The sequence below is a fragment of the Oncorhynchus kisutch genome, linkage group LG26 (genome assembly GCF_002021735.2).
Source record: "Oncorhynchus kisutch isolate 150728-3 linkage group LG26, Okis_V2, whole genome shotgun sequence".
Lineage (NCBI taxonomy): Eukaryota > Metazoa > Chordata > Actinopteri > Salmoniformes > Salmonidae > Oncorhynchus > Oncorhynchus kisutch.
In genome coordinates this window covers 30,168,086-30,182,736 of record NC_034199.2, presented here as the reverse complement: position 1 = coordinate 30,182,736, position 14,651 = coordinate 30,168,086, and the positions used below count along the sequence as shown (strand labels likewise).

General features: G+C 44.5%; 1 protein-coding gene across 7 annotated transcripts in view; it reads right to left on the bottom strand.

The window, feature by feature from the left end:
- LOC109870973 (leucine-rich repeat and calponin homology domain-containing protein 1) overlaps positions 1–14,651 on the bottom strand; it is a 96,271-nt gene that overhangs the window by 34,298 nt on the left and 47,322 nt on the right. For all 7 annotated transcript variants that reach the window (XM_020461700.2, XM_031805600.1, XM_031805601.1 and 4 more), the window contains exons 3-8: positions 10,682–10,808; positions 10,056–10,161; positions 8,177–8,313; positions 6,352–6,482; positions 883–970; positions 146–251 (exon numbers count right to left, since the gene is read on the bottom strand). In XM_020461700.2, the coding sequence (XP_020317289.1) occupies positions 146–251; positions 883–970; positions 6,352–6,482; positions 8,177–8,313; positions 10,056–10,161; positions 10,682–10,808 (695 nt within the window). The remainder of the gene's footprint in view (positions 1–145; positions 252–882; positions 971–6,351; positions 6,483–8,176; positions 8,314–10,055; positions 10,162–10,681; positions 10,809–14,651) is intronic.

Sequence of the window (14,651 nt, the reverse complement as noted above, 5' to 3'; positions counted from 1 at the left end):
CCAGCTGCAGCTTAACTAGCTCTTTCTTTGCAGCACTTGACCATGTGACTGGACAATAATCAAGATAAGATAAAGCTAGAGCTTGCAGGACTGGCTTTGTGGAGTGTGGTGTCAAAAAAGTGTGTGTTCGTGGGTTGGGGGGTACCTGTTAGAGTGCTGATGTGTTCGCTGGAGTCGTCTTTGCTTAGCCCCTCCTCCTCTGTGATGTGGGACATGGGGACATTGAGACTCAAGCTGTCCTCATCTGAAGGCTGAAACATCCACACAGCTCAGTTACCAGAAACACTAGCAAACATTTCTGTTCCAGAAACCAAATCAAAGCATCTCTACAACTGCTACAATGCAACCGTACGTATTTCATTCAGAATAAGACAAATGTTTCAGCTACAAAAAAAGATTTCAGACATCAAAGTGCAACATACTGCTGAACAGACACTCATAATTGCGTTCTCTTCAACAACACACCCCAAATGCATCGTTCTAGAGAACTGTCGTGTCATACCTGACAATATCCATCTTATTCATTACTTTGATCACCACAAAACACAGTGATGTCATGGTGAACATGCGTATATAAAAAAAGAATTTAAAAAAAACGAACAAATGATAGAAAGATATCCGGCTGTGGCTGTGTGCTCAACTGAGTCCAGAACGGCTTTGAAGATCTGGTGACTATTCAACATCACCAGGCTGATGTTCTTTCTTGTATAACTTTACATTAATGTCCATTTCTAAACATTCAACTTATGACGCAAAACAAAACAAAAAACAATAGTTTTTTGTTTGAGAATGCATACTGTAGAATACACAATGCATATGTTACACACATACAGTATATGCATGCAAGTGAACACACACACACAAACACCCCCTTCATCCTACCTCGGTGGCAGACAGTCTCTTGTCCCCGTTATCGCTGCCAACTCCTGAGTCAGTGTCCTGTTTCTTATTCTGGTCAATGTCCTCCGTGCTGAGAAGAGAGGGGTGAGGGGTGAGAGAGAAGGATTATGGGACGGGCAGGGTTAGGAGGTAAAAAGGCACGCGGAGGAGAGAGGAAAGAGGAGAAAATGACAGATAGCAGCGTCTAATCGCTCCGATCACACAGACACAGCAGGACTTTCACTCTCTCTTTTTCTCTCGCTCTCTCTCACACACACTCAGATGCTCTCATAAACTCTCTCTCACACACACACACGGAAGCTACCTTCAAGGGAAGTGATCTACTAATGGAGTCTCCAGACAAATGAACGGTGATGTGGTCTGAGATACACTTCTCACACACACAAATGCACACACACACACACACACAGATGCACGCACACACACACACACACACACACAGATGCACGCACACACACACACACACACACACACACACACACACACACACACACACACACACACACACACACACACACACACACACACACACCCATACCCACTCCCACACGTCTCGTTGTTTCTAGGCCACCTACATTTGCATCCCTAGGGAGCATGTTCACTGATCACTGTGAAGCATATGGCATATCTGTCCTTATCTTCATTCATATCTATCCCATTCTGGCCTCACACCTTCTCAATCATTATCATCATTCAATAAACCAGTCATAAGAGAGTCCATGTGAATGTAGTTCTACTGGAACACTGGACAAGTCTGTTGGGTTCCTGTACTGTGGGTCTCTCTATGGCTGTATTATAAATAGTTCCACTGCTCTTTTCCTCTATTGCCATGAGTGTGTGTATGTGAGAGGGATGTGAATGTGAGTCTCTAAGCTCTCCCGGACAAAAGGAACCATTTTCCTGCCCACGCGTTGCAGTGGGGTGGGTTATAGGGGTGGGGGCAGGCATTAAAAGGGAACATTCAAGGGCCCAGGTTTCCAGTCTAGAGGCACGGTTTCGACTGCTCCTACAGTCTTGCTTCGGTACTGCAATTTAACTGATGCCCAGCCCAGAAAGACAACTTCCATTGATGGCCACAAAGAGAAGTGAGATATGAAAATTCCTAATAAGACCTTTGTAATAATCACCTTTGTACACAAAACATCAATTGAATTATTCAAATAATTGTCATGAGGCAAAAAACATTTCCATCACTCACAGCCGAAGATATTAACATTTTATATTCATCCAATGTCTGCCATGCATTTGTATGATGTGATGTCGTCATCGCTGCTCAAGCTGCTCCCTGTGCACGCTGAATGCTAGTGCGCATGTGATGTTGGTCCGTGTAAACCGGATGCAACTCAGATATAGACGTCCATAAATCAGCGTATGTGAACATGAGAAGATTACCTTGAAAACAACGGTTAGGCATCTTGTAGGCAGTTCTGTATACCTCAGTAGGCACATTACAGAACATAAGATCCTCCCTCCCTGCAAAACACTCTCATACACACAGAGAGGAAGGCTCAGCCACGGCACTAAAATGGAAAACAGACCTGGGTTCAAATACATTTGTATTTGAGTATCTGGTATTTAAAATACTTTTTTCTGTGTATTGGAGTATTTTCAAATACACAGCCCAAAACAAGTACCTTTATTTGAGTATTTGAATGGTAATTATTATTATTTATTTTTTTGTTAATTTTTTTAATTATTGGGTCTTTTTTAGGGGGCAGATCAGCTTCCATCAATGTAATTGTCTGTATCATTTCCAATCCCCCATATATTTTTTTGTAAATATATACCATATATATATATAAAATATACAGTGCATTCGGAAAGTATTCAGACCACCTCCCTTTTTCCACATTTTGTTACATTACAGCTTTATTCTAAAATTGATTAAATAACTTTTCCTTCAATCTACACACAATACCATAATAACAAAGCAAAAACAGGTTTTTAGAAATGTTTGCAAATGTATAAAAAATGTTAACTTATTTACATAAGTATTCAGACCCTTTCCGATGACACTCAAAATTGAGCTCAGTTGCATCGTGTTTTCATTGATCATCCTTGAAATGTTTCTACAAATCGATTGGAGTCCATCTGTGGTAAATTCAACTCATTGGGCATGATTTGGAAAGGCACACACCTGTCTATATAAGGTCCCACAGTTCACAGTGCATGTCAGAGCAAAAACCAAGCCATGAGGTCAAAGGAATTGTCCATAGTGCTCCGAGACAGGATTGTGTTGAGGCACAGACCTGGCGAAGGGTACCAAAAAATGTCTGCACCATTTAAGGTCCCCAAGAACACAGTGGCCTCCATAATTCTTAAATAGAAGACGTTTGGAACCACCAAGACTCTTCCAAGAGCTTGCCACCCGGCCAAACTGACCAATCGGGGGAGAAGCGCCTTGGTCAGGGAGGTGACCAAGAACCTGATGGTCACTCTGAATGAGCTCCAGAGTTCCTCTGTGGAGATGGGAAAACCTTCCAGAAGGACAACCATCTCCGTAGCACTCCACCAATCAGGCCTTTATGATAGTGTGTAAAAAGGCACTCCTAAGGCACTCCGCATGACAGCCCGCTTGGAGTTTGCCAAAGGGCACCTAATGGCTCTCAGACCATGAAAAACAAGATTCTCTGGTCTGATGAAACCAAGATTGAAACCAAGAACTCTTTGGCCTGAATGCCTGGAGGAAACCTGGCACCATCCCCACAGTGAAGCATGGTAGTGGCAGCGTCATGCTGTGGGGATGTTTTTCAGTGGCAGGGACTGGGAGACTAGTCAGGATCGAGGGAAAGATTAACGGAGCAAAGTACAGAGAGATCCTTGATGAAAACCTGCTCCAGAGTGCTCAGGACCTCAGACTGGGGTGAAGGTTCAACTTCCAACAGGACAATGACCCTAAGCACACAGCCAAGACAATGCAGGAGTAGCTTTAGGACAAGTCTCTGAATGTCCTTGAGTGGCCCAGCCAGAGCCCGTACTTGAACCCAATCAAACATCTCTTGAGATACCTGAAAATAGCTGTGCAGCGATGCTCCCCATCCAACCTGACAAAGCTTGAGAGGATCTGCAGAGAAGAATGGGAGAAACTCCCCAAATACAGGTGTGCCAAGCTTGTAGCGTCATACCCAAGAAGACTCGAGGCTGTAATCGCTGCCAAAGGTGCTTCAACAAAATTCTGAGTAAAGGGTCTGAATACTTATGTAAATGTGAAATTTCAGTTTATAAAATATATATAAACTTTCGGGGCCTCCCGAGTAGCGCAGCTGTCTGAGACGTCACTACACAACCGAGTTCGATCCCGGGCTGTATCACAACCGGCCGTGATTTGGAGACCCATAGGGCGGCGCACAATTGGCCCAGCATCGACCAGGTTAGGGGAGGGTTTGGCTGGGTGGGGCTTTACTTGGCTCATCACGCTCTAGCGACTCCTTGTGATAGGCCGGGCGCCTGCAGGCTGACTGCGGTCGTCAGGTGAACACAGTGTTTCCTCTGACACATTGGTGCGGCTGGCTTCCGGGTTAATTGGATGGGTGTTAAGAAGAGCGATTTGGCGGATCATGTTTCGATTGACGCATGACTCGACCTTCTCCTCCCGAGCCTGTTGGGGAGATGAGACAAGATCGCAAAAACCATCAAACGCTATGATGAAACTGGCTCTCATGAGGACCACCACAGGAAAGAAAGACCCAGAGTTACCTCTGCTGCAGAGGATAAGTTCATTAGATTTAACCGTACCTCAGATTGCAGCCCAAATAAATGCTTCACAGAGTTCAAGTAACAGACACATCTCAACATTAGCTGTTCAGAGGAAACTGCGTGAATCAGGACTTAATCTATTTAGAATTCAGGGCACACTTAACCAGCATGGCAACCACAGCATTCTGCAGCGATACGCCATCCCATCTCATTTTCGCTTAGTGGGACTATCATTTGTTTTTCAACAGGACAATGACCCAACACACCTCCAGGCTGTGTAAGGGCTATTTTTTACCAAGAAGGAGAGTGATGGAGTGCTGCATCAGATGACCTGGCCTCCCCAATCACCCAAACTCAATCCAATTGAGATAGTTTAGGATGAGTTGGACTGCAGAGTAAAGTAAATGCAGCCAACAAGTGCTCAGCAGATGTGGGAACTCCTTGAAGACTGTTGGAAAACCGTTCCAGGTGAAGCTGGTTGAGAGAATGCCAAGAGCGTGCAAAGCTGTCATCAAGGCAAAGGGTGGCTACTATGAAGAATCTCAAATATACAATATATTTTGATTTGTTTAACACTTTTTTGGTTACTACATGATTCCATGTGTGTTATTTCATAGTTTTGATGTCTTCACTATTATTCTACAATGTAGAAAATAGTAAAAAATAAAGAGAAACCCTAGAATGAGTAGCTGTGTCCAAACCTTTGACTTGTGCTGTAAATTCTTTATATATATTTTCCTTTATTATTTTCCCCAAACCCTACCATCCATCCCCTAATTGGAGTAAACTAATGCACAACAACTCTTTGTCATCTAATCTTCTACTTCCAGCTTATACATACTATATACATTTTACTGACACAGTATAGTTTACAATTGTTATCTTTTCAAACCCTCCCATTTATCTCTGAAGACCATCGAGTTTTGATTTCTATTTGCCATATATTTTTCAACTGTGCTGTGATGTTTCACAAAAGTTCTGAACTTTCTGAACCCAATCTCATAGATTATACATATTGTACATTAAAGATAAACATTTTTGCTAAGAGTATTATTATATTATTAATCGATTGATTATGACTTTTTAAAATCACACAGCAGTGCTATTTGCAGAGTTAGCTCCGGGTAAATGTTGCAATTCTTCCGCCATTCCTGAACCTGCGACCAAAAACCACCTACATATGGACAGTACCAAAACAAATGATCTAATGATTCTGTTTCTTTCTTCAGCAAAATCTGCAGAACTGCGATTGTTGTATCCCCCATAAATATAACATTATATTGGTTGCAAGACTTTTGTATAATAATTTAAATTGAAAAACTGTTTTATTTGGTGTATTAGTTCATGGTTAGTTGAATGGTTATTTGTAAAAACCAAATAGTCTGACAAATGGTATTTGACAGAATTTTCAAATACTTATTTCAAATACTATTTTTAAACACCTGGGTTAAATGCATGGGAGTGTATATGCGTCAGTGTATTTGAGTATTTCAATAGACTTTCCAAGTGCATTTCCAAATACATTAAAATGTTCAACTACCTGTCTTTTCAAATAAAATATATCTGAATACTTACTTCAAATGTATATGAAAGTAATTGAGACGCTTGAAATAGTATTTGAACCCAGGTCTGATGAAGAATCTGGCACAATACACAGTGGTAAAACAGTGGTCCTGGAGAGCCAAAGTGTGTGCAGGCTTTTGAACCAGCCTAGCACTAACAGTTGCCTCCGTTAGGGTTGGCAGAGCAACTCACCTGCCGGTGGCGGGTCGTGATAGGCTGAGGCGCTCCATGACAGGCAGGTAGAGAGAATCAGGCATCTTGTCACTTCGACATGCCTCGATGCTCAGGTACTTAAATATGTGAACTTTGCCTTTCATGCAGATCTAGAAAACAGATCATCAATGGGTGAATTTAGAGCAAGTAGATGACAGATACAAAAGTAGAAGGTACACAAATAGCAAAAACAGAACACACAGAGACATGCCCTATGATGAATGCTACACTGCTCAAAAAAATAAAGGGAACACTTAAACAACACAATGTAACTCCAAGTCAATCACACTTCTGTGAAATCAAACTGTGCACTTAGGAAGCAAACACTGATTGACAATAAATTTCACATGCTGTTGGGGAAATGGAATAGACAACAGGTGGAAATTATAGGCAATTAGCAAGACCCCCAATAAAGGAGTGGTTCTGCAGGTGGTGACCACCGACCACTTCTCAGTTCCTATGCTTCCTGGCTGATGTTTTGGTCACTTTTAAATGCTGGCGATGCTTTCACTCTAGTGGTAGCATGAGACGGAGTCTACAACCCACACAAGTGGCTCAGGTAGTGCAGCTCATCCAGGATGGCACATCAATGCGAGCTGTGGCAAGAAGGTTTGCTGTGCTGTCAGCGTAGTGTCCAGAGCATGGAGGCGCTACCAGGAGACAGGCCAGTACATCAGGAGACGTGGAGGAGGCCGTAGGAGGGCAACAACCCAGCAGCAGGACCGCTACCTCCGCCTTTGTGCAAGGAGGAGCAGGAGGAGCACTGCCAGAGCCCTGCAGAATGACCTCCAGCAGGCCACAAATGTGCATGTGTCTGCTCAAACGGTCAGAAACAGACTCCATGAGGGTGGTATGAGGGCCCGACGTCCACAGGTGGGGGTTGTGCTTACAGCCCAACACCGTGCAGGATGTTTGGCATTTGCCAGAGAACACCAAGATTGGCAAATTCGCCACTGGCGCCCTGTGCTCTTCACAGATGAAAGCAGGTTCACACTGAGCACATGTGACAGACGTGACAGAGTCTGGAGACGCCGTGGAGAACGTTCTGCTGCCTGCAACCTCCTTCAGCATGACCGGTTTGGCGGTGGGTCAGTCATGGTGTGGGGTGGCATTTCTTTGGGGGGCCGCACAGCCCTCCATGTGCTCGCAGAGGTAGCCTGACTGCCATTAGGTACCGAAATGAGATCATCAGACCCCTTGTGAGACCATATGCTGGTGCGGTTGGCCCTGGGTTCCTCCTAATGCAAGACAATGCTAGACCTCATGTGGCTGGAGTGTGTCAGCAGTTCCTGCAAGAGGAAGGCATTGATGCTATGGACTGGCCCGCCCGTTCCCCAGACCTGAATCCAATTGAGCACATCTGGGACATCATGTCTCGCTCCATCCACCAACGCCACGTTGCACCACAGACTGTCCAGGAGTTGGCGGATGCTTTAGTCCAGGTCTGGGAGGAGATCCCTCAGGAGACCATCTGCCACCTCATCAGGAGCATTTTGACTTGTTTTAAGGACATTACATCAAAGTTGGATCAGCCAGTAGTGTGCTTTTCCACTTTAATTTTGAGTGTGACTCCAAATCCAGACCTCCATGGGTTGATAAATTTGATTTCCATTGGTAATTTCTGTGTGATTTTGTTGTCAGCACATTCAACTATGTAAAGAAAAAAGTATTTAATAAGAATATTTCATTCATTCAGATCTAGGATGTGTTATTTTAGTGTTCCCTTTATTTTTTTGAGCAGTGTATATTCCATTGCTCCGTATGTCATGCCAAGCTGTGGAGACAGTCGTAGCCCCAGACCGACCTGTGCAGGGGGGCTCTGTAAGGGGTTGTTCTCCAGCTGTAGGTTCTGGAGCTGGGCCATCTTCCTGTAGCTCACTGGGATGGTAGACACCTTGTTACAGGAAAAGTCCAATTTCACCAGGGGAAGCTCCGCCAAGTCTGAGGGACGAACACACAGGCCCTGAGTTAGAGGAGTAATTGTTGTGTGTGTGTGCATGTGTGTGTGTTTGTGCACTGGGATCATCAGACAGAACTTTTCCCCACTAGAAACCCAGAGCCCAGCAGAGGCAGCCCTGATACTTCAAGACTCCCTCACTGCCAAAGTTCAGCTAACGTGGACCTTGCCAAAAGTTAAAAATAAACTGGAGGAACGTATCCTAGGCGCTAAGCTCAGCACAAACCACTATGACCCAGTCAATATGAGAGAAGAGACATTGTTAGGAAACAGAAGAAAACCACAGACTTACATAGGAAAATACTGATAAAATAAATAACAGCTATTAGGCTGGGTGTAACTGGTGTAGCTTTGTCGTATCACATGCATTTTATGGGAAAATGGGATAAAGTATTCCTGAAATCAGATAGAGAAAATAGACAGTGAGAGGTCAATGACAGAGAGTGAGAAAGAGTAACAGAGAAATAGTAACAAAGACAGAGCGAGAGAGTCTCAGCAATTCTGTGCCAGCAACACATTCCCCAAGAGGTCGTAATTCAAGCAAAACAATTATGACTTTATCTCTCTGACAACCTTTTATAATTAAAATCCCTCTGAGAGACGACAGAGATAATCTTAGCTGGGAGGCCATGAAGGAGAGCCCCAAATATTATTTTTAAAACCAACCAGCAGAGTACACTACTTCTCTTAATTAGCTGAAATTAGAAAGTCTCTCAAGGTCATCCCTTAGAATAACTTCTATGAGGGATTTTTTTTAACCATCATTCAGTATAAAAAGGGGGAAATCTCAACAATATTTTCAGCATCCATATCACCTACTGTATAGGTAACAACAACAAGCAAAAACAAAGAAACATTTTTTGGCAGGTCAACTACAATCATTTTGTGCCTTGGTGGCCCAGGAAGGGGGTCTCTCCAAAATACATTTAAGGAGTGATGCCCCAAAGGTTCAACAAACAATCTAAAACTCTATTTCCCAACATCCCCCATCCTCCCCAGGGCTCCAATCCCCTGTCTCCACTCCTGTCCTCCACCCATGGGAGTTGAGCCGCCTGGCCAGATCCAGGCTCATCAATCAAACCCAGAGAGGATAGATGGAGCATCTGCAGCATGATCAGAAATCACCGACTGTAAATCTACTACAGAGACGCAACCGGGGAAAATATGTAGGAAGAATGTTCAGAATAATACTCGTCCACCATTCAGACAATGAGAGGTTGCCAGGTTCTGACAGACGACGGGCGACATCTCTGGAACTTAGAGAGCTCTCCTGTCACATATACGTATTTTATTCTATAGCAGTGTTTCCCAACTCCAATCCTCCAGTACCCCAACAGCACACCTTTTTGTTGTAGCCCCGGTCAGGCACACCTGATTCAACTTGTCAACCTATCATCAAGCCCTCAATGAGCACACATTTTCTGAGGGCTACAACAAAAGTGTGTGCTGTTGGAGGTACTTGAGGACTGGAGTTGGGAAACACTGCTCTGCTAGACATCTCAACTCACAAAGACTAGTACTGCTCAATACCCCTGGGCCATGAGACATACCAGGAGACTGGATCATAGACATCTTAGACACAGATACAGTTATTGTAGCTCTGTCTGGCTCTTATTTGGCTGGGCTTGCAATACAGCATGGAGTAGATTGATGTTTCCTAGATGCACATGTGGACGTTTTCCTGTTCACAAGAGGTTAAACTCTTGTGAACAGAGGTTAAACTCACCTTCAGGAAGGACACAGAGCAGGTTCCTGCGGACGTTGAGTTCTCGGAGGGCCTTGAGTCGGCCGATGTGACGGGGCAGAGCAGTGATCTCATTACAGCTCACATCCTGTAGGGGGCACAACGCACAGCGTTAACTCAAACACATATCACTTTCTGGTGCATGTGCAGGATTTTGTTCTAGTCCTACACAAACACACCGGCTTTAAACTAATCAAGGTAATGATGAGCAGCAGATTAGTAGAATCAGGTGTGTTAGAGAAGGTCTGGTCTGTAAACCCAGTAGCTCTTTAGGAGGATGGTTGGTCACCCCTGGTGTACAGGAACTAAGGTAAGGGGTTTATATGGCTCATGACACATCCCTATTACAGCCACATTGCTTCCTATTCCACTGGTCTAGCCTGCCTCCTCACATGGAGTCAAACAAAGTCTCCCCTCCTCCCCTGTTTCCTGTTTACAGGCAGCGCTAGCTCCATTAGGGCTGGTTCCATTCATTTCACCCCTCAGTGAAGAACAGTACAGTTACGTAAGGCTAAGCTTGGCCAGGAACTCACACAGGAAACTAAGAGCTGAGTCTGACACTGGCATTTTTTAGAGAGAAAGAGAGAGAGAGAGAGAGAGAGTCTTACCAGCTCCATGAGGCTCCTGAGCTGACCGATGGCCTCAGGTATACACACCAGCTTGTTGTTGCTGACATTGAGGACTCGTAGGGGCAACCCACACAGGCAGGCTGGCAGAGCACACAGCTGGTTCCGACTGTGAACACACACAGCTATATATTATTACACACAGCCTGGGACAGCATGACGACTGACACTGAGAGATGCAGATCAGAGAGATGAACGGGATGTCCAGATTGTCTACCATCTAGAGCTGACAACGATCTATTCGGATGGAAACTTCAATAAAAGGTGTTAGATGAGATGTGTGTTGGACCTTATTCATGGATATATCCAATGGGAGGAAGACTTGTTAAGCAGCTTTTGTTTACATAGGAAAATAGACATTTTAATATTTTATAAACCAATTCAACTTAAGAGAGAGAAGGCAAAGAGCACTATCTGCATTGTAACAATGTGTTGCATAATGGTATTCATATTTACATTACACGAGTCAGTGAGTCAGTGTTTATGACTGTTTGTGTCTAGTGTAGTGTAAGAAACAGAATGCCCCATGGGGACAAACTACTCATTAGCTTTCCCATAAACACTTCCTCTCCCAGCACTGTACTGTACTTATGCAAAACATAAACACAAACAACCTGAATCTCAATCTAGTTCAGTCCAGCATGACAAAACAGCCCCCAAACCCTCCAAAAACCCTTAATAAAAAGAGGATTGTGGTGTTCCCTCCCTGGCTTACACTAGCAGTTAGCCAAAATGCTTTAAAACAATCCAAGTCCTTTCGTAAACAGAGTAGAACACCTCCAAGCAGTTTAAACCTCTCATAAAACAGGCTTCTGGTGTACTGTCTCCGGCTTACAGCTGCAGTTAGCCAGCACGCGGCAGGGGGTCAGTGGCTGGGAGAGAGACCATTGACAGAGCAGAGTGGTTTACAGATGACCCCAGAGAAAATAAGTTCTCCACTCCACATCAAAGGCTACAAATGACCCTGGAAATGACCCATCGGTACACACACAAACATGCGCTTTGTTCTTCTATCCTCGTGGAGACCGAAAATTGATTTACATGCAGAATCCTACTTTCCCTAAACCCTAACCCTAACCTAACCCTAAACCTAATTGTAACCCTAACCCTATCCCCTAAGCTTAAAATAGCCTTTGTCCTCATGGGGACATGGGAAATGCCCCACGAGGGAGAATTTTCCTTGTTTTACTTGTGGGGACTTTAGGTCCTCTGACTCAGCACTGGCAGGAATATTCAGGAAATTAAATCAAATTGAGTTTATCCAGCTGTTCCCACACACACAGTGGGTTCCTGTGTGTGTGTGTGTGTGTGTGTGTGTGTGTGTGTGTGTGTGTGTGTGTGTGTGTGTGTGTGTGTGTGTGTGTGTGTGTGTGTGTGTGTGTGTGTGTGTGTTTGCTGTGGGTTCCTGTGTGTATGTTTGCGTGTGTGCCTGCATGCTTTCAAGTTTACATGCATGTGTAGTGTTGCATCATATCTAGCTGTATCACTGTGCAGTCCAGGGGCTTGCCAAAGGCTCCACAGAGCCAGAGATGTCAAACACGGTCTCCGTCTCTGATCCAAGAGATTACAGACGGAATGAGAATGTATAGACAACACTGGCTGAATCCAATAATGTTAGCTAAGTGTGATGGGTCTGCACTCAAAAAGATAAAGCTTACTTCATAGTGTACACAGACGTTTCAACTTTGCAGCCTTCTTCAATGTGTAGGTAAAAATAGTTTTCATTCAAAACAGCATTAGCTAGCGTTAGCTAACTATGTTAGCGGAATGCAACCCCCTGTGGAGTAGTAACATAACAACACACAGGCCAAGAGAGAGGAGCTAGGAGCTGTCAGCTAGGACCACACAAGAACCACATCACATCATTAGCCAAAAACACAATCATAAGGAGCACACATTACACTCCCACTACGCTGTACTGCAGCTAGCACAACAGCACAAGCTAACGCAATAGAGCAACAAGCTAGCATTACAATAGTTCACAGTAAAAGCTGACTGACTAAATAAAAGCTGACAGAATGAAAGAACATCACACTAAAACGCAGCAATAGAAATCAGCAAACTCCATGACACAACATGATAACAACAGCTGGCAGCTCCAAACAGCCTTCATCTCATTTCCTAGACAACTTCAAAAAAAGGTAGCTGTTTTTTCACAAGTGCCAAAGCTCTATCTACACTAGTGGTCTAGATACTGTAGTTACTGTACCACCAACTGAACTTTGCTCTTCCCTGGGGATATCCCTGAAGTAGACCTATGGTCTCTTGAGTCTTCTCAAGTATTTCGTGTGGATAGGGCAAGCACCCCTAGTGGTCCAAGTACCCCTGGTTGTCGAAGTACTCCTTGGTGTCCTAGTACCTCTGGTTGTCCAAGTACTCCTAGTTGTCCTAGTACCCCTGGTTGTCCAAGTACCCCTGGTTGTCGTAGTACCCCTGATTGTCCAAGTACCCCTAGTGGTCCAAGTACCCCTGGGTGTCCAAGTATCCCTAATGGTCCTAGTACCCCTGGTTTTCCTAGTACCCCTGGTTTTCCTAGTACCCCTGGTTGTCCTGGTACCCCTGGTTGCCCTAGTACCCCTAGTGGTCCTAGTACCCCTGGTGGTCCTAGTACCCCTAGTGGTCCTAGTACCCCTGGTTGTCCTAGTACCCCTGGTTGTCCGAGCACCCCTGGTTGTCCTAGTACCCCTGGTTGTCCTAGTACCCCTGGTTGTCCTAGTACCCCTGGTTGTCCGAGCACCCCTGGTTGTCCTAGTACCCCTGGTTGTCCTAGTAGTCCTGGTTGTCCTAGTACCCCTGGTTGTCCTAGTACCCCTGGTTGTCCGAGCACCCCTGGTTGTCCTAGTACCCCTGGTTGGGAACCACTGATCTAGACAACAAAGAGCTTTCATTCTCTTTCCATCATGATACAGGCCAGGAACAGAACGATCCTAAAAATAAAGCAGTCCTTTTTATGTGTTCCTGGTGCAGACATGGAGAGCGTTCTCTATTTCCTGTTTTGACTGCGATATGAAAAGCTACACATTTAAATCTGACTATCTGTCGGTGTCTCCATGGCATCCAATAACATTCCTGTCTAGTGGTGCAAAACACATCCCCTGGTGCTGTCACTGGGGCACTCACATCACATTATACTCAGACACACACGCATGCACTACATCAGCTAACGCCAACTGAGGCTCAGTGATGAGAAGATAAACTAGACTTTCTCTCCCTTCAGGTGTAGCATTTAGATAACTAATTAAATTAATCACTTATTCAATTACTAATTAACTTAACCTGAGCAATATGACACAACACAACAAGCATATATTCATGCATGTGTCTGTGTCTGTCTGTCTGTCTTAGAGATATGACTAACGCACTTGCCTCAGTTACACGGTGGTGTGAGCATGAATGAAGAGATTAGAGACATGAAGTACAGAGACTACTGAGCTTGTCTCAGGTTGATGATGCATACAGCCGGCAGTAAAAAAACAGGTTAGCACTGATATGATGACTCTTCCTCTCTCCCTTTATGTCTCTCTCCCTCTCCCTACATATCTGTCTCTCTCTCACTCCCTCTGCCCTTCATTCTCTCTCGCTCACTCTCTCATGTTCTATCTCTCTCTCTGTCGATAGCTAGATAAAGAAGGAGTGGACACTGGAGAAAGATAGAATGAAACAGTTAGAGAGACCTGGGTATGAGATCATAGCGTATTACACAAACACAGACAGACAGGATGTGTTGTTGCCTTATGGTCCTGCCATGAGGATGGAAGTGGTGACATCAGCCCGTTGAGAGGTGTCATGATGCGGAAGGCTAACAAGCATGTCGGCCCTGGGGAACAGTTGGCACCAAACACCTGGGTCTTAACAAGCCCTGGGCCAAACTGACACCTGCTAACTGTTAACCCTCTGCTGCCTATCAAATATCAACTGACATCTAATGTATTTAACCCATTACTGAACCAAT